Source organism: Platalea leucorodia (genome assembly GCF_965183815.1).
Source record: "Platalea leucorodia genome assembly, chromosome: 9".
In the NCBI taxonomy this organism is placed as follows: Eukaryota; Metazoa; Chordata; class Aves; order Pelecaniformes; family Threskiornithidae; genus Platalea; species Platalea leucorodia.
The window spans coordinates 33,272,287-33,292,736 of record NC_138831.1 but is presented as its reverse complement, the minus strand read 5'-3'; the positions used below and the strand labels follow the sequence as shown (position 1 = coordinate 33,292,736).

The 20,450-nt window shown below is 40.4% G+C and overlaps 1 protein-coding gene across 3 annotated transcripts in view; it reads right to left on the bottom strand.

The window, feature by feature from the left end:
* Positions 1 to 20,450, bottom strand: part of RORA (RAR related orphan receptor A) — a 76,663-nt gene that overhangs the window by 17,400 nt on the left and 38,813 nt on the right. The window contains exons 2-4 of one of the 3 annotated variants that reach the window (XM_082322324.1): positions 13,370 to 13,455; positions 4,869 to 5,010; positions 3,021 to 3,227 (exon numbers count right to left, since the gene is read on the bottom strand). In XM_082322324.1, coding sequence (XP_082178450.1) covers positions 3,021 to 3,227; positions 4,869 to 5,010; positions 13,370 to 13,455 — 435 coding nt within the window. Of the gene's footprint in view, positions 1 to 2,831; positions 3,228 to 4,868; positions 5,011 to 5,636; positions 6,151 to 13,369; positions 13,456 to 20,450 lie in introns of those variants that run through there. The other 2 variants (XM_082322323.1, XM_082322325.1) reach the window with 2 other exon arrangements.

Here is a 20,450-nt window from a genome sequence, read left to right as displayed (position 1 = left end):
CCTTCTTTCTCACACGGCAGCGGGTGCGAAAGAAAGCTTGCACGATCAACGAGCTTGCAAAATAAAGGCAAACGTGGTGAAACCTGGGAGCATTCAAACCATTGCAAATTCAGTAGGTGGCCTTGCTGCCTTTGGTAAGATAAAGTCAGCTTTGAAACCTGGGCTGAGAATCGCACTATTAAGTAGAGCCATAGGAAAAAATCTGAATGAGTGAGGTGAGGGACCCCTCAAGCTAGGGTGCAAGGATCTCCATGGGGACAGCCCTGCTGAATGCAGGACACTATGTGTCACGTACAGGGAATATAACAGCACTGCTGGCCAGGCAGTACATCTTCAAAAGCTAAATTCATTTGCGTTTTATACAACAAAAACTTTCTAATAAAGAAATACAGATAGTTACCGCCTGTCCAGTGTTCTGTCAAGCAGGACACTCTCACATGAGGCCACCCGTGAGGGCAAAGTTTCATTTCTTTTCTACTCTCGTTATCATTAAAAAATATTAGGAAAATACATTTATTAGAGAATCCAGATAATTAGGTATGACACACTAAAGGCTCAAGGTTTTTTCCCCTCACCTTCAGGGCAGTCGCTTAGTTAACTGCACATGGTTTAAAATTGCCATACAACATTTTAATTCCAAATAAACTATTTTCTGCTGCTATACTTGGCTAAAAGACCCGTAAGGCAGATTTATATTTATTAATAAAACTCGATTCCATAAACCTTTAGGAACACCTTCAAAAGCATGAATAGCATTTAGGTATCTGAATTCCACTTCTACTTTGTCTTTCTCTTTTCTACCCTGACTGTCCACATGCCTCTCTTCTGTTTTAGCACGTAAAAAGTAGAGGCCCGGTGACTTGTTTCACACAATTCTGCAGTTGGTGCTTTTGCAGGTTAGGCCACTGAAAAGGAGGGCTTAAAATGAACAACAACAGTGGTCACTAACAACGTGGGGGTATTCTGAGGGACTCGAGCGTTAGGTCTTCTGTGAAACTTGCTTTGTTTAATAATGACCAAACCCAATTCTTGACAAACTGAACTGCTGGACCAATCAGTCTGTTTAGTATCTTACTTACCGCATTAATAGTTTGGTGTAAGATACTACCTGAAAAGTCTTTAGCATACAGCTGAGGTAAAATCAGATTATATGTGCTCCCTGAGCAATCAATAATGTAGAACATAAGGTAGTTTATACTTTGGTTGTCATCATAGCTTTCATGTATTTCAGAGGTGTTTTTGTTTTTTTTTTTTTTTGTACAAGCGTGTACTTAAAACATTTGCTCTCATGAGCAGCAACTGACAGCATTATACCTGCGCCCTTGCAGGATACAGAAGGTGAAATATTACCGCGGTATTCACAAACCTCGGCCTCAGTTCTGGACTGTACTTCAGCACACACCTAAATACTTTCATTGAACAGCCACACCTTTCTAAATTGAAACCTTAGTCTGGAAGACAAACATTCTTCAGACGTTGTTTGGCAATGTCAATGCTGGGCACCCAAATCACACTCTGTAGAGTTTAAATGCAAGCACTATGTAAATAAAGGTAAGCAACATGACAGACTTATTTTAGGCCAGTGTTCCAAACTCAACACCTGGCCTAGGAAGGAAAAGCCCTTTCTTTTTTCTGTGGGTTTAATGTAGATCTTGTAATAACTCCCACAAGAATATTAACAACCATTTGATTGAGACAAAGCTGGTAGCATAGCCTTTATCCTAATTTTTTCTTCTCGTTTTTACTTATCTGTAACTGAAGTTATTTGAACTCAAGCCAGACACAATATTTTGGCTGTCACAACAAATTACATTGCAGAGAACTGCATTCTGCAACATAAGGACATTAAAAAATAAGCCTTCTTGTCCCTTCCTCTCTATAAAATTTCTCAAGAGAACTAAAATAAAACAAGCAAAAATTCATATAATGTACTTGCCTCTTAATTAAAAAAAGTTAGCAAAAAAAAGAAAAATTTGACTTGGAATACTTGATTTTTCAAACTATTTTTAGGTTTTCGTAATGGAATAATTAGCAAAAATGTTGCTTAAGCAAGCAAGATCATTGTTTTAAATGTCTGACTGCTTATATAAGTAATAAAATCATAAAGCCACTTCTCTAATGTCCTGTTCCAGTTTGCTTATAACCAGTTCACGCAGCACGCTCTAACTCGAGTCTCAGATGTTGACCAGTCATAGTTGTGGAATTCAGCCCTAGTGTAATCATTCAGGGAAGAGTATAAAGTAAAATGTGCTCATTAATGTTGTCATTATAAGGCTCTTGGGGAAATCATCAAAACTTGCTACGTTCAAACATTTTCTGAAGTATCTGGGGCCAGATTCTCTTCAACCAGTGGCAAGGAGAACTGCCCTCAGATGAGACTGGTGCTTTGGTTTCCTATTTCCCAGGTACAGCAAGAGAGCAGAAGAAAATCAGCCTCATCACTTTTTGTTAGAAAATAAGAGTATTGAGGTAATGAAGAAGAAGAAAAAATGTTCAAACATAGTCTGCAAATAAAGAAATATTCTCTCTGTTTGCTCGGCACTAAAAATTAGCTTGTTAATCAGTATTCAAAGGGTTCTATTACAAGGACTGAAACCAAAAGCTAAACTACTAGAGCTGATCAGCCACAAGCTCCTGGGATTTTTAGTCCAGTTCCGTAAGGTGTTCACCATCTACCCCGCTTAGAGTATCGTGCACTTCACAGAAGAATGCCCATACATGCTCACAGCTGTACTGAAGCAGCATTCTCGCTATCACCTGGCTAAATGTGTCACTTTAATCCAAAGGGTACTATTAAGACAAGTACAATGGAAGCTTTTCTCTCTCATTACCTAATTCTGCCATGGACACAGTTGGAGAGGTCTCCCCATTTGTAAAAGAACAATAAGGGAAGAAGCCCGATGCTGGTGTGTAGTCACATATTGGTTCTGGTTTGATTCCATTAATATCAAGACCCGACTGATCTGGAGAAGGCTGTATGTCTAAGTAGAAGCTGCTAACTGCAGAGTCTGCTTTGCTACCTTCAGGGGTATGCCCATCAATGTAATTACTGAGGTCATCATGTAGCTCTGTTAACCCATTGGTGGTGATATTGTATGTTGGTGTTAGTGGTTCTGCCTCTCCTGGTTGCTGCTGATGATCTCGCTGCTGCTGCTGCATTCGATGTTTCTGCACCTCTGCATACAGGCTGTCCCTCTGCTTCTTTGACATTCGACCAAACTTCACAGCTGAAACAGACACACAATAGATTACATTTCTACAAATCCACTACTGCATTTTAATTGTCTTGAGTCTTTGAATACTGCACGTAAGGACACAGTATAAAAGGCAAATCAGCAGGATGGGCAGACCTAAGAATCACTTCTGTCCGTTACAGGTAACATAGCTGCAGCGTCTACTCTTTAAAAGACCGTTTCAACACGCTACTTAAATGGACCATTAGAAGTCACTGCTTTAGCTTAATTAATTAAATTTCCACTTCTATACTGAAAAGATTTTCTCTTATATATCCACCAAAGTTGACAGATGCAGCTCTTCAGCATTCAAATCCTACCTGGAAAAGAAGCTAACACAGAACATGCTGGCCTGAGATGAACTGTCCGATTCCTACTAGCTGTATATTCACACTACAGAGCGAACCCAGAGTTAGGTATAAACATGTGAGGTCTATCTCAAACAGTATCAAAAGCAAGATTTATTGATATTAGGACTGAAGCACATGGGAAGAACCACAGAACCCGCTTTCAGTGCAGCTGTGACAAGCAAAAATGCTTACCCGATGAATTATTGTTAAAACTATATGTGTGCGTGCGTGTGTAACTCTCCACAAAATTATTACTACTTTGAGAAGTATTACTATTAAGCCTAAGCTAGAAACAACTGGTTTGGCACATCCGGGGAATTCCTAAGAACACGGTATGTGATTTCTGGGACCTGTATCAGCTGTAAATCCTCATCGTTTAGGAAGATGACTACCACCTTGTACTTTTCTACAGCAAAGCAAACATGTTGGAGAGACTAGTCATTACATGATCAACTGTTTCAGGTTTTTAGTTTCATGCCCAATAAAAAAATTAAGACACTGTAATTCAAGACGTAAATGTAATCTGAAAATGATCTCCTTAATCGGGTCTCGTGTGCGTAGAGTAATGCACATGTATTTGTAGAACATGTAGTGTTGCTGTCACTATTGCAGGGGAAAAGACTGAGTCAGATCTTCAAACTGGGGAAGCGATGGCAGCTTCATTGCATCTGTGGGGGAGGTGTGCAAGTATCAGCTGCAAATCCAGTTCTAATTGAGTTACATAAGCTGCCATTTTACAGAGGTGGGTTTTTGTCATTACACTAGGTGTAATTTTGAGCTTAATATTAACAGCACTGGAACACATTTTCTTCAGAATTCTATCTTTGAAAAAACACTGCATTATTTTCTTTCTGCATTTTTTTCCCTTATTGATTATACACACGTTTAAACTTCTCTAGATGTTGTGAAACAGTTCTGATCTGTACCCATATGGCAATCAGAGTGTTACTTGCAACTATAGTATGTCACTTAGATTGCAGTGAACACACAGAGGAGGGATTAACATTAGACTAAAATCTGCATCTTCAAGAAGTGACCAGAGGCAAAGCTCTTAACTGGGAACTATAATAGGTGAACAGGAAAAAAAATAAATCCAAGAACTTCATACATGCCCTGATTGATACATATTTATGTGAATATATAGCAACATATAAAAACCACTTGGTCTCAACTACCAGCCTGATGCACAATTAAATTTTAAATCCTATGTTGTTCTAGTTGAACACACAGTATACTAAATGTTATTTTACTTTTTGCAATTAAGCTATGTGTTAGCAGAGCTTACCATCTCGAGACATCCCCACAGCAAGGCATTTCTGTAATCGACAGTGTTGGCAGCGGTTTCTACTAGTTCGGTCAATCAAACAGTTCTTCTGACGGGGACAGGAGTACGTAGCGTTGCTTTGCTGACTCCTCCTGAAAAAGCCCTGTAATAGAATTGCAAAATACAAATCAAGAAGCTGTTAACTGGTGGAGCAAAAAAAGACTCTGAAAGGTAGCATACCTAATAGAAAATGAAGTTCAAGTGCACTATAGTCAACTAAAGGAAGTTAAGAGGTTGTGTTTTTTTTCTCTCCTAGAAACAAACAAAAACAGTAACTAGTAGGAAACAGTTCATAAAAAAGTGTTACGACACATAAAGGAATTTCACATTTTTTCACTGATTTTACAGATTCCATATTACATATGGTACACCGGTCATTTCCAAATGAGATAAAACTAATTATAGAAATAATTTCCTTGATTTCCTATCTTTCCTGGGTCAGCATAGATCTCCAAAATAGGGACGATTCAACAGCTCGTTAATTCAACAGCTGCTACCCTGTTCTGCTTGCTGGAGATGATAATAGCAGGCTCTGATGTTCAGCCTCACCAGTGTACGTATGTGTTTAAAAATACAGAGCACGATGCTGAGCAGTTCCTTCTACAAAGAACAATTTTAAAAAATATTTTTTCTTAATTAGTTTGATGCTGACAACTGAGGTTTTGTTCAACTCGACGCAGGATTTAGATTTTTAAGGAGGGGGAAGCCGAGACAGATTTTATGTATTACCTCTTCTCTGAGTCAACTGCAATGGGTAGACCCATCTCCAAAGAAAGTCAGCACTGGAAGGTTACGCAGTAGTTACAACTTAGTTCTCTCCATCAGAATGGTGCGTGTTATTAACCACTATGCCAGCTGTTTGCTTTGAAGTTCATTTCATCTTTTTGCCACAGACTGTCCAAACGTAAGCCGGTGTGTGTGTAATACCTACTTCACAAGGATTCTGTGAAGATGTAGTCATTCTAAAGAGGCATTTGAGATCAGTGAGCATGGTATTTTAGTTTTATGTTGCCACATAATGGATTAATTAACAGCGCTGCAAAGAAAATACTTCCTCAGAAAGGCTGGGCACCTTTTAATTAAAGTTGGACTTTTACCAATTTTTTATTTATTCCAAGGCCACATTCTGGAGTCCCTCGGCACATGCACACGCTGTCCAGACACTTGGTGAAATAAACAACAGGAGGGACTTCGGCATGACAAGTACGAGACTTCCTAGCAAACTTCCTGCAGACAGAAACATGACAAAACACCGAGATAAAGCCCCCCCTCCATCTTATGAGGAGGGCACCAGTCTTGTCAATTATGCCCCTTTATTAACCTTTAATGGGGAACCATGGAGTATAAAAAAAAAAAAAAAAAGAGGAAACTGACAATGCCTGTCCTTAATCCTGTTTTCCTTGTTTCTCACCCATTTATTCTGGTCTTTGTTTCTGTATGATTGAACTTTCAACTGTTTTTTAATGTTTGTCAATAGTGAGATGATCATCACTGAGACTGAAAGTATTGCCCATGTTGAGCTCTGATCGAGTGCATTTCGCCCTGAAGAAAACCTGAAATACCATGGAATTTTCTACCATTCCAACACCATGACTGATTCCTCTGGAGGAACCAACTCTTAGGTAAGTAGATAGCTTAATTTCCAGTTCTGTTAGCACCCTTAGTGGACCCTGTCACTCCAGTGCAAGTACGCATGCAAGTGCTATGCGATTCACTAGAAAAACAGGATTAGGTATCGACCTGATCAGTGACTTACTGATCAAGGTTCTGCATCTCCGCATTATCAGTCCCTTAAAATTCCAGTTCTCCAAACACTTTAACAGTTGCGATGAATGGCACGCTCAGATATGAACCGTATGAAATCTGCCACCACCGAGATCGTGAAAGCTTAATCAACATGTAAAACGAAGCTGGCCCAATAACCTCAGAGATCTAGATGTTTTCCTTTAGCTGGGACATATACTGAGTCTGTATTGCCAGTTTGGCATATTTCTCTTTATTAAGAATATTCTTGTCAAGCTGAGGATTATTTTTAGTATTAAAATGGAGAAAATACTGGGCTGTTTGCTTTTCCAGGTTTTCCCTAGAGACACAGCTGCTCAATACATTTTAGTGTACAATATATCAGCTAAGTTACAGCTTGAAGCTAAATTTTCAATAGAACAGAACTGCCTGAAACTGGGGCCTTTAAAAGCACTTGCACTTTACAAACCAGAGATGTAGTAGAGTGCTTTTAAAAACAAACCCTGCAGTGTTATGTGGGCATGTTGAAAACATCAGCAGTAGCTAAAGCAAAAAAACCCCTTGCCTCAAACTTCAGAAATTAATCTAAACTTGTCCAGAGCTCAGAAATAGACATATCTGAGATTTGGGATTGAACTGACAATGAAGTTAAACTGAGGGTTTTTTACGCTCAAAGTTCTTCTATACTGTTATCATTTATTTGTAAATTTTCTAACCTTTTGGTGGTCCTTGGGCTCTCATATCATTATAAGACATGTGGGGCAGCCCCTATTACAGGAGCCTTCTGTAAGTAAATATAGTTTCCTCCTATGTTGGGTTTTTCCCCCTTTCATTAGAAGAAGAGATGCTACATTCTGTTGTTCTATTTCCTCTCTTTTGCCAGAGGCACAGAGACTAGCTATCATTTTTCCACCAGGAAGGAGGAGGTGGATGCATGCATGGTACACGTGTGTATGTTCAAGCATTATGCAAACCAGGCCAGGCCACATGCTCTTAATTGCACGCATGTTCACAACCATTATTTCACATTCACACGATTGCCTAATGGGCCACAGGCAGAGCGGACCCCTCTTGATCAAACACATGAATGAAACTACTGCACTAAAGAACATCACCGTGTTACACCACCCTGACCGACGGCACGGTCTGAACCAAGGTCTCTTGTAGAGAGCGCTCCCGCGAGTGCACGGAGCCCTGCCTCCTTCTGATGTCAGTGTAAAGATCCAGCTGATTTTGATGAGGCGTCATTGAGCTTTGCATGTCTCCCTTTTTATGTAGATGCATTAATACAGTGCCAGAAGAAGAGCAGAGCAGATTACAAGCCATAGCTTCATCTCTGCATTTCAGGCTCTATTTATGTACGACACAATGTATGGTTTTTCATATGCTGCCAAGAAATCAAGTTTGGGAAAAAAAACGGCACAAGAACTTTTCATCTGCAAGTCAGTTTGAATAACAACTTGTTAAAAAAGAACTTTGAAATGTAAATAGCAGTTTTCGCAAAGTCTATTAATACTTTCAATAACTTCACTGCTCAGTGGCTCGGTATTACAGATGCTTGTGCCTAAGCTTGCTCCTTAGCAGGGGAAAAGCCAGTTGTGCTTCCCTGATGTCCCAAGCGGCACAGCACAGACTCCCTCTCCGCTGCGGCACAGGCTGAAATGCTGATCTCATGTTTGGTCTTTTGACAAATTTTCATTTAATGAATTGATTCCTACAGTTCATTAACATACCCACTTCCACTTCTGTATACACATATGTCTTAATTAGCTGCTCATTGGCTGTTTAATTACAAGAAAACAGCTGACAGCTGCCTTGCTGCATCCTAATGGCAGACATTTTGGAATGACTGTATGCAAGCCTGTGACAACAAAGGCTTATTCATAATCCCATGATTTATGGCTAATACTTAAAGACTTCCACGTATCATTAAGTTTTGCAATATTCTGAGCAATTAACAATTAGTTGGGGGGGGGTCATTCTTTTACTGTTTTCTAAAGGAAACTATCACAAATTTTCTTCAAAGAAACATCAGAAAAATATACTGTCATATGAAAGACAGGTGAACATTCAAATTAGATTTTTAACTCTTTTATGACAATGAGCACGTTTTAGTTGTAAAGGTAGGCGAGTGTTGCGCCAATATTGTTTAATAAACTTTGTTAATAAAGTATTTGATAACAAAGTTATAGTGCCACTAAAAACAGGGAAAAAATGTTCAGTTTTACATAGGTAATAAAGACAGGACTGAGATTGTGTTTCTAGGTTATACAAGGCTTCTAACTAGCCCTTTCTGTAACATGGCTCATCTCTTTTCTAACATGTTTTGCTTGAAACTGGCTAGGCAAAAAAATTAAAAAGTTCAAAAGCATGAGTTCGAGGTAAATGTTTGCAACGCCAATATTGACACTCCATGTTCAATAGAGTAATGAAAAATTAGCTAGTAAAGAAAGTGAATGAACGAAACAAATGAACAAAAGTAATGCAAGATGGGCAGTGACAATACACCAGGTATTGTTTTCTGAAGTAACAAACACAGCCATTCCTTGTAGTTGCAATGAACAAGACCATCTTAGGTCTTAAAAGACACAAGAGACAGAAGCCAGTACCTATAAACCTCTGAAAATATGAGAAACGCCCAGAAATGCCCTCCATGGATAGTTTTATGAGACCAACTGTGTACAGTCAAGTAAAGAGAGGGATCCCACTAACGCATCCGTGAGTCAGTTGGGCATGAACTGACACTATTGACAGCAAAAGCAAGTAACTGCATCTGCGAATTAAAGGACGTAGTTCATTAACAAAAACTGCATTTCAAACTAAATGCTTTGCTATGTCCTTTTGAAGCATTCAGGTGTTTTCTGACAATGCTGACCTGGATTCAACTTGCAGCTGAGAAAAGAATATGGATGTGTACAAACCAGTCTCCTTTCTCAGCATGGTCCCTAATACAGAGCAAAACGTTGTTTACGGGTTCCCACAACTAATGGTTAAGGAATTGCTCCATACAGATACTAGTTTTTTCAGTAGTGTTACTACAATAGTAGTATTTCCAATCTTACACAGGAGAGTAAACTTTTATTTCTGAGTCGTGGTACAGTCTTCGTGTCATTCTTCATCCATGCTTCTGAGTGAAAGTCTTATATGATTAATCTCATCTTCCCTTTTCCCCCATTATATATAGTATACTGGGCATCAGCAATGGTCAGACAGAAAAAGCCTGCTCTTTTAAAATTTATTTTATTTATAATAAGCCACAGGAGCCCTCCTAAATAAAGTATAAAACAGAGCCTGGCTAAAAACCTCATTTTTTTTCTAGGGGGGAAAAAGAGGAGGGGGTGTTAAATTTTGTTTTTTTAAAGGCAGATTCAAATTCAGCTAAATAGGTTGATGGGCTGGGAGTGCTCAATGATGTTTGTACAAAACATGGCCACTAACTTCCTAAAAGCAGCCAGTGACATCACAGCAAGGTAGGAAATGAAAACTTCTCAGGAAACACTAACTGGCTTCATTACAGATCTTCAATTCTAGTTATGTGAAACACAATATAACAACAAAAACCGGTCAGAAAACTTTCAATTATGTGAAATGCAAGGGTCACAAACCTGTAGAAGAGCAACAGTATCAGCAAAAGGCAATTTGACAAGAGCTTCTCTGTGATTTCATACATGATACAGATTAAGATTGCAAAGTAGGTCTTTGCAACTAAAACTTCACTTTAGGTTTTAAATAAATTCTATTTCTGGTGGTTATCAGTATTCACACAGTAATACTTAAGTATTAACATTAACATTACTATTAAGTAACATTAAAGTTCACACCAAACAAGCAAAAACTGGTAAGAGCTGAAAACATCCCACTTTGCTGCTGCTGCTGCTATTGCTGCCTGTAGATCATTCTTGACAGGCCTGGCTTGAGAGAGCAGCAGCACATCTGTTCACTTCTGATGAGTAAGGCCCTGATCCTGCAATCTGATGCACATGGATGGGTTTGTAGCACCTCTGCAGAACCTCACTAACCTCTCTGGGACTGTTGGTGCAGGACATCGGCTCCAGGAATCAGAGCGCAGGACTGGGAACTAGGTCTTTGTAGCAAAGTACTTTTTACAGAAGAAGGTTTAGCGTAACATGAAGAGCAATGTAAGCATGCTCAAACCTGCAGAGATCATAGCCGCAGAAAAGCTGGGAAAAAAACCATACCAATACACACCTGGCTTGTTTGGCAGAAGCCAAGCTATGCCAACTTTTTCACCAGCCAAAATAGTTCTGTTGGGTGAGACTTTGTTGACATTACTGTGGAAGAGCGTAGCACAAACAAAATCCATCTGCTACAGTCGGGTGTTTTATATGCTGTCTAGGCCATGATCATTTACACTCCTCCTGTGACTTGCGCCCACTAGCACTCCCCTGTCTGTCACTACTTGCAGGTCATCTGGGCTCTGGCATTAAAGAAGAGTGAGCTTCAGAGTTATTTCCCTCCTGAAAGGGAAATAACTTAGTTCACTAAGCTGATACTCATTGGCTTTAAAATCCTGCCTGAAATTGTATGGCTAGAAAACTTTATTCTCCTACTCCAAGAGAAGGAGAAAATGCCTAACGTCATTCACTGGGCCACTGTCTTACTTATTCATGCACACTCTGCTTGCAAGGTTCAAATGGGTGTCAGTGTGCTGAGCATACTTGCCTGCTTGCCTTCCCCTTCTGCCCTTTCCCACCCGCTGACCGTTCTGATGGGATTCTCAGGAGCAGACCAAGGACTGCACAGAGCTCCCAAAGAACTCCATACAGAATTCGAAGGAAAACCGTTTCTTCTAAATCATAAGGAACTGCACACGCATTTCTCACTATCAGGCCAGCATCTGTTGTTCTGGCTGCTGGAGGTACACAAAGGACTTTTCTCCTAATAACTCACGTTTGCATTTATTCCTGGGAAAGTACAGTCACTCCGATGGAGGAATGCTCGATGGAAATGTCTGTCTCTTACCCGCAATGCTAAGTGCCTACCAGCTATGTACTAACTAATGTGACTGCGAGTATGGTGCGCTCTGTTGCTTCCTTCTGCATGCAGCTGTCCTGCTGCTTTTGGTGGGGACTTTTCTCACATACAGGACTTCGGAGAAGGCAAAGCCAAAGACCTGCATGAAGATGAAGCAAAAGATAATACGGCTGGCAACTCTCCTCTCCTTTGGCGGCCTGTTCCTGTTCTGCAGCAAGCCGTGTTGAGAAAGGCCTGTTTTCTGCATAGACGAGCGTTGGCATTGTGCTAACGTCAGTCTATTGACAACGATGTTCATCATGGATCTTCAGGCAGACTCTCAGATATACTGGTCTCAGACCATTTAAGGATTAAACAGGTCTTGGACCTTGAACATTACTTGATACTCCTTGACAAGATAGTCATACAGCAGAATTCTCACTGCAAATGCCTGCCACTTCACACAGCTGAAATTTGATAAGTGCTGCTCAACCACATAAAGCTGAAAAAAACTAACCACTTTATTATCAGTGCATTTTTAGTGCATTTCTTGCATTTACCATAGCGACAGTAGTTACAAAGGTCAGAAGGTGCTGCCCCGTATCATTCTAACATTCTTAGATTCCGCCCCCCCCCCCCTCCTTCTTACCAGTACTTCCATGTGACTTAGAGAACGTCTTAACGAAAACACAAAAATCTTCCTTGGAAAAACACAAGGGAAATCTCTATAATGTGAAATCAACGATGTTACTTTTTGAAGATGGGTGGTAGTATCAAGCATGTCAGGAGAGCAGACTAAAAACTGTCACAAATTCTTCACACCGAAAGTGTAGATTAACAGTGGAAAACCTATCAGCATGGGACTGCAACACGTACAAACATGAAGAAAGCAACAAGCTAGAGCACAGCTGTGCACCCTGTGCATAGACAACTAGCTTCCCAAGTAATTCTTCCTGTAATTCTGTACCAGTGATCAAAAGGAGTGATTAGCTTCACAGCACTCTGGCCTAGTGTTAGCGTTGTCCAATTTAATTCTTGGTTGTGAGAGACAAACTAAACAAAATATAAATACTTCTAGTGTAATCCTCATTCACTAGAGTTACTGAAGGTACAAATCCAGGAAAATATCCAAAGCCTAAACCTTACACAGCCACAGCTGCATTGCAAGGAACAGGCACTGCTTCGACGAAGACCTGAGTATGCTTACACCAGTGGCACGTGCTATTTGTGCAACATCATCTTTCATACCAAGCAGAACAGATTTCTAACTGTAGCAGATTACAAAAGAAAACTGAGAAGTCAGACAGCTCTCACGTATTTCGACACAGCTTCTTAGCAATTTACAAAGCAAAAACGGAGAGGGAGATTCAAGAAAGCCACAAACTCCCTCTAAAGTGAATCCACAGAACAGATTCTTTGTGCTATGCTAGAAGTGGTTCATCTTTCTGTACCTCTTCCGCTTATTCAGGGAGAGACAGTTTATGGCACACATAGCACGACTGCATGATTTTTGAAGGTTTTCCTGAAATGTGTGTGCGCACACGTGTGTGTGCGTGTTACAAAAATGCCCTATTTAAAAGCCAAATAAAACCAGTACTTCAGAATCCCCAATTGATTTAATATTCTTTGAAATGGAATCCACCGATCCAACTTTGGTGCAACGCTTGCTCTTTAAAAGAGGAAGGAAAATAATCACTATCAAAAGGCTAAATGCTGGTTTAAGACTTAATAGTTTAGAAGCTTACCTTGCAGCCTTCACATGTAATGACACCATAATGGATTCCTGATGATTTGTCTCCACAGATCTTGCATGGAATAATTTCAATTTGAGCTGCAACAGAAGCACGCAACCAGTTAATTACATTTTCTTTTAAACACCTTATAAAAGCATTCCCTGATCAGCATTTGTACAGTGAAAACTAATAACCTGCTAAACATTATACTGCATTAACTATTCATTGCTGAACTGCAGGGTCCCCTAGAGCTTTGGACTAAATTATGGCTGCACGTTATATAATAGCTTTTGGGTTATTAAAATGGGTCATTTGAGAAGGTGTTTAAGAACCCACAAGAAGGCTAGAATCAGCGTTTCAAAGCCAAAAAGAATAGGAGAGTTCACATTTTGGCCAAAGAGCTAAGACGACACTAGAAAGGTTTCTTCCCATCTTATTCCTGTAAGATCGTAGAAGGTAATTTTAAAGTTTGCCCTGCCGGAAAACGAACGCAACACCCTTACCAGAGGGGTCACCATCATGCCATCCAGTTCACCTGACTGCCCAATCCGAAAGAGAAGTAACAAGGTAAATAGCAGCTACATTTTACACGAGAAATCCAGAATTCACATATCTGAATTGAAAGTGAATTATCAGTACATATTTGTGTATTAGCTACCACAGAACAAACAAGGGAGGAAAATACAGCAGTGTTCTAGTCAACTTACAAAAGCACGGGAGTCGGCGCAGTCTGGAAAATGCCATAGAGATACGTGATATGAAAGCCCAGATTTTTTAAATTGAACTTCATACATATAAAACAAAAAAGTGTGTGACAAAACTCTCTGCATCTGTCTCTAAATCACAGCACCCTCCCATCTGAATACATGGATTTAAGAAGGGACTCTGTATGCTCAGGCACACCTCTTCAACTGCTTTTGGCTGCAGTCATTTTGCTAGCAAGTCTTTTTTGATAGGACCGTGCTGAGGCAGTGCTTTACAGTATCAAAGACCAGCAGTCCACGTTTTACATACGCTTGCGTGTGCTCACACAAACACAGGCTGTACGCATTAGGTAGATAACAAAAAAATCCCAAGAAAGCACTTTCTCTGGTGCAGTGGTGTTAGGATCAGGCTACGTTAGTTTTCCTGAACCGGCTTAGTCCGAACAGGCGTACAAACGCAACTCTTGCTGTGTCTCTAACGATGATATATTAACAATCAGAAGTGCTGTTAATCTCCTGTGAGGAACTGAAATCCATTCACAAGATGCCCGATTGTTTCAGAGAGCTTTTATTTCATCCAGTTTATGGCTACCCAGACTGTGACAACACATAAAATCGCATCTAATACTGTCTTGCAATGCATTAGCTTAACTTTAGTTGTACGCTTAACACTGTTTTGAAAAAGTCATGTCCACTCTTACAAACATTGCATTTGACATGCCATTAAATCCCTAACCGACTGCTTAAACAAGAATCGTCTCCCAGTGCTACTGGGTACTGCATTTCATCGCAGCCCAACCATCATAGCTCAGGATCAGGCCCAAACTATAAGATAACTGTATAAAGTAGAAGACCAGAAGACTTTTAGCACAGCACTGACTGTGCTAAAATACTCCTTCAAACTATTCGCCAGATGACATCAAACGCAATGATCAGAGCAGCCGAGTAGGACCCGAATTCTACCCATTTGCTCCCAGGAACCTAACAGCAGCTACAACGCTCTGCTGAGGAAGGCAGGGCCCAGCAGCAATGGGACTACATTCCTGTTTTCCTGACGCTTCCCTATCAGCAGCTTTCAAAATATTTTCATAGAGCAGGACACCACTTGCCTCTGCTTCCATCATAAGGATCTTTGCATTCTTGACCTTTAATCCCCCACCTTCCCTGCAGCAACAAAATGACAGGCTGAAACTAAAAGGGCTGATTAGGACACTTAAGGGAGGAAATACTTCTTCCCTGCAGTCCTCCAAAAACTGTTTTAATTTCACTTTGCTCTCAGCTAACACATTAAACACAGTGGACCAGGAAGTGAAGTAATAAAAAGGAAAAAGAAAGTGTATGCTATTTCATTGATGTGTTACCTTAATTATTACTAGAGCATCATGTATTTACGAACAAAGCTTCGAGCAGAAAGGGTAGCGTAACCCCACTTTATATCAACACATTGAACAACAGAATGAAATTCACAGAAACTCACAATTTGTATAACATGCAGTTCAAATTCAGAGAGCAATCCTGTGGGCAAATTCTGGAATACATCTACAGACTCCCAGTTGCCCCTTTTCAATATATGATTATTTTGCTACTCTGCTGCAGTGAATCAGCAGCCTTCTCCAGCTGCTTTGACAGGGTAGCGGCAAGGCTTATCTCAACAGCTACATGGCAGTGTATTTTTCACATTTCACTTTTATATACATAATTACTGCCTTATTTTGAATAGGTATGATATAATTGGATCTTGTTTTTCTACAATCTCCAGCACATTAGTTAAATCACCCATGAAGCCTGTCTATGCAATCCCTATTTCTTCAGCAACAGGGCATTTGCAGAGTGTTTCTGAAGGAATGTAACATGCCTTCAAAGTGATGGCCTAAAGCTAGGTTACTAATAGTCTAAAAGGTGCCATGGTTAGTCCCAAATGCATTTTCCAGGGGGCTTTACTGCTAGAAGAGAATCTCTGCAGATTCACAGGCTCCAGCTGTGCCAGCATTTGCTGACCATTGTGTGTATTGGCAGCGGCACCAAATCAGGTATAATTTTAGAATTTCAGATTTCCTTGAGTTTACTACATCTTCAAGGTACTTTCAGTTAAGCACGCAGCATTTAAAACTTAACTTATCGCTTCACTCTGAGATACAGGACAGTGGGGTGAAGCTCAGAAGCATAAATGGCTTGGGACTGCCACAACCAATTGTATTACAAATTAATGCACAGAAAGACATCAGATCAATTACTGCTCCATGCGGTTGCCCTTGCAAATCAACTCATTGAAATGGAATCCCTGTCGCAAGTTCATACACTTTCCATATAGCATGAAAGGACTTCGATACTTTAAACTTACTAAATGCAAATTGCCTGTGCCAAGAGTATGCATTTTTCTTACAAGGGTGAAAATATTTTCCCCACTTTTAACTTTGACATGCAAATACGTACTTGCTAAAACCTTGTTCTTATGCAAACAAGGCAGGTGGGAAATATTTTTACATGTCAAGAATATGTTCCAACTTGGTTTCTCACATTCCCAGAGTTACTTAAAGCTTCCTACTGGGCTCACGTTAATTGTACCTGTTCTGTGCTTACATATATTTATATGGTATATTTTCCAAGATTATATAAAATACTCTAATTCATGCTTTAGACTAGAATTAGCCTAAATTACAGTTTACAATTTCTGTCTCCTGGGGTGGTGCTCAGGCTGATTCTGGTTCATGCATGAGCAAATTATTTCTTAAATATGAATTGCAGAAAAAATAAACTCTTGTGGTTGCTTAGAAACCGCTACAGATACCCAGGTGACAGATGTAGTTTGTATTCCCAGATTAAAGGCCTAAGAATCTTTCACACCCTGAAATAACAGTGCTCCAGAATACTACCACGGATGTCCTGTGCCAAAGACAGCAACGAAAAGGAATAAAAGGCCAAACAAACCCTCAAGAGCAACAAATGCAAGCTCAAGCACAGAGACCCACTGCAAGTATCAAACAAGTTGCTACAGAAACAGCTCCTGAGAGGGAGAAGTGACCATTAAGGGCCGGAGGTAGTAATCACTACGAACTGATGTCCAACACAAGGCAAACTCGTCTCCATAGGAAAGGGCATCTGACATCCACTAAGATCTCTCAGTGTATGTGACTCTAGCATGTAGCTAATCCTATAACTGGAATGTCTGGTAATCTTCCTTCTGCTGTAACATCATATGATCATCATCTTACAGAAGGAAAATTGAGTGCAGACTCTTTGATTTGCTCAAAATCAGACAGAACAGGAACTTGAGCCCAAGTATTACAGGGAAAAAAAAGCCTGTGTTTTTCCCCTGAACCTTTCTTCTTCCTCCATCCACTGTGTCTTCACTTGGCAATTGTCTGAAGTAGCTCTGGTATGCTTAAATTATATGACTGCCTCCACCTAATTCCTAGTGAACATGCTTACCAGACAACCAGAGGGAGCACTAAATGACATCTTTTGTTGGCATCCAGAACAGAAGAATATGCCTTATTCCTTCCTACGCCAGGCTTCACTTCTTTCCCCACATCTTGAACAGTTTTACTGGGCTTGCCTACCTTTTTCAAGCTCTCTCCCCCAACCAACCCCTCTAGACAGCCTCTCTCTCTTTACTAATTCCCGCATCATGAAATGCTGCTTTACTCCTTGTCTGGCTTGAGCAGTAGAGGAGGAAAGAAATCTAATTCTGTATTTGTAAGGAATTGCTCTGTACAAGCTCATCTTAATCTTTAGTTTCTTCCTTTCTAACTCCTTGGGCAGACTCCGGCCAGGACAAGAGCGCACATAGCCAAGCAAAGCATGGGGCATCTTTCTCCCCAGTTCTGCCATTTACGTAGAAACACACCGAGTCTCAACAGAGGAAAGCGTATTAGCAGTCCACCCTGAAGAAAGCAGTTTTCAAAGAAAAAATTATGTTCCAAAGACAGAAGTTTTTTCCTCCCCATTAGTGTGTCTGAATGAAATGTTTTTTTTCTAGTGAATTAATTGTCTTGGGGTAGAAAAAGGATTTTCCCATTCCTCCTCCTGCTTTCACACTGTTATTTTAAAATTGCACATTCACACAGACCACATTATTTTTTCCAATTTGCAACAGGTATGAAACCTCAGATTTGGTATCTTGGAAGGGCTCTTCAATGGAAGCAAAAATTGGTCCTCATTCCTGCCTTTTAAGTGAGATTCACCTAGCTGACCTGAGCTATCTTGAAAGTTGGGTAATTAGCTGAAGTTAATTGTCTTGTCTGCTTCTACAGTAATGAGGAAGGGAGGAAGAAAGAGAGAAAAAAGAAAGAGAAGGAGAAAGCGAGAAGGAAAAAGGGATAAGGGACATGCTTTATCTAATTCAAGACAAGCGAGATGAACCCCTGAGCGGAGATGCCTCCTCTTCACTCACCAGAGAAGGAATTTAATGATACCTTAATTACAAGTGTAACTTTTAGAAGGTCAAAGTCAGGTGAATCCTACTGCCTCTTAGTATTTCTGAATTGAAAAATTCACATTTTCTGGAAAGGAAAACCTGTGTAGGAAGTGCTCCCTTCCCCTCCTGTGGTACAGAGGGTCCCAATCGCCTGTGTATGCCGGCACCATTGAGGCAAGAGCATTTCTATGGAGTTCCCCATCACAGCTCCCACCCTCCAGCTCTCAAGGCAGCAATATCAAGAAGTTCCAGGTATACACATTCCTTTTTTACTCAGTAAAGACGGAGTTAAGCACATACTGGTTAGTTTGCCGGACCGGTCTCTATTTCTGAAAACCTCTACGGGCACTGAGCATCCTTCTCCGATCCACTGGCTTTCTGGGGAAAGCACCCCAGCCAAAATTGCTAGCTGAACTGAGGACTTTCCTCGAGGCTAGATGTGGGGTATGTACAACAGCCAGACAGGAGCTGGAATCTCCTGGGTCTCAGGGTACTCCTTAAGAAGTTATCCTTTCTCTGACTGCAAGAAAGGTTTAAATTCCTTTCCCTGAATGTGGCTCGCCTGTCCCCGACTTCACAGGGTATGTACAATTTTGGAGCTAATTCAGAAGGACTTTGAAATAAATATGATACATATACAAATTGGGCTAACCTGCTTCTAAAGGGATGCAGTTTGTGCCAGACATCACTGCTAGCACTGTTTGTAAGTATATTGATTAAATTAGGAGGCATACATATTCACTGACATATTCATACATATTCATTGACTCAAACAAGGGTACTGCATGTAATGTGGTATTTAAAGCAACATAATATCTGATCACAAACTGAATTAACAAGGAATGATTTTACTATATAATATTCTAATCTTCCTGCATTTTCAGCTTCATTACCTAAATAATTTGCTCTGTCATGTACCCTAAGTAATTTGAGCTGGCTGCAAATTACTTGCCTCCGAACACCTGCAGCTTACAAACACTGCAGTTCTACTAAACTGAAAGCCAGTGGCAGCACAGCTCTGCCCATTCCATTAATGTACTACGTTAAGTGACCATCTGTCCACTCATATATATTAAAATACTTAAACCCCGTGTACTTCTAAGGATGACAGCTGGTTGGTAGATGTCTGAGGCATTTTTAGAACACACACACAGTAAGTGTTTTGATCGAGAGCTGATGGAATTTACCTGCCCACTCCTTGTGTGAAAGGTTTGTTTATTCTATGTACAATCCCCACCATAATGGCATTCTGGCCATGAGCAGGCCCGCTGGAGATTGCAATGATATAGCTAGTAGAAGCAGCTCCCGAGAAGAACTAACAAAGCCTGGTATCCTAGAGATTTGTGTCTCTCAGTTGGATTTTCTGGGGTCCAGTAAGGCTGAAATTCCAGCAGAAGCCTTCGCAGCATGTGGGGCATTCCTTGCGTCCTCCTCTCCTTTACAGATTCTCCTGTCTGTAGCTGAGCACAGGCTGCGCGCTATCCCTCAGTGGAGTATTAGCTGGGTATCTTTCTGAGCATGTTTTTCGATTTTCATGAAACGTGTAGGAACACATCTTTGGGACTGCTGATGCTCTCAGGCTTGGCTGAAATGCTTTTGGAAATGAGGAAGACTGGGGTGATGGGCAGAAAACCAGACAAACACAAACAACCTCTCCAAGCCTTGTTTCCTTAGGAAATCACACTAGTAATAAAATAAAATAAATACTGAGGTTATACTAGTACAAATCCTTTGAAGTCTGTGGGTGTGATGGGTGGAGTAGAAACGAACACGGCCACCAAAGTATTAATTAAAAGTAAGGTATGAGCAACACCTCAAACACACAAGGTAGAAATGCTGCAATGCCAAGACTGGATCTTTGGGCCTGAACACAGCTGGATCCCTCTTAGTAGGTCACTTGATACTGTACAGCACTCCCTAATGCTGAAAACGTTCGGATTCAAAGAGTATTAAAGGAGATGCACAACAAATA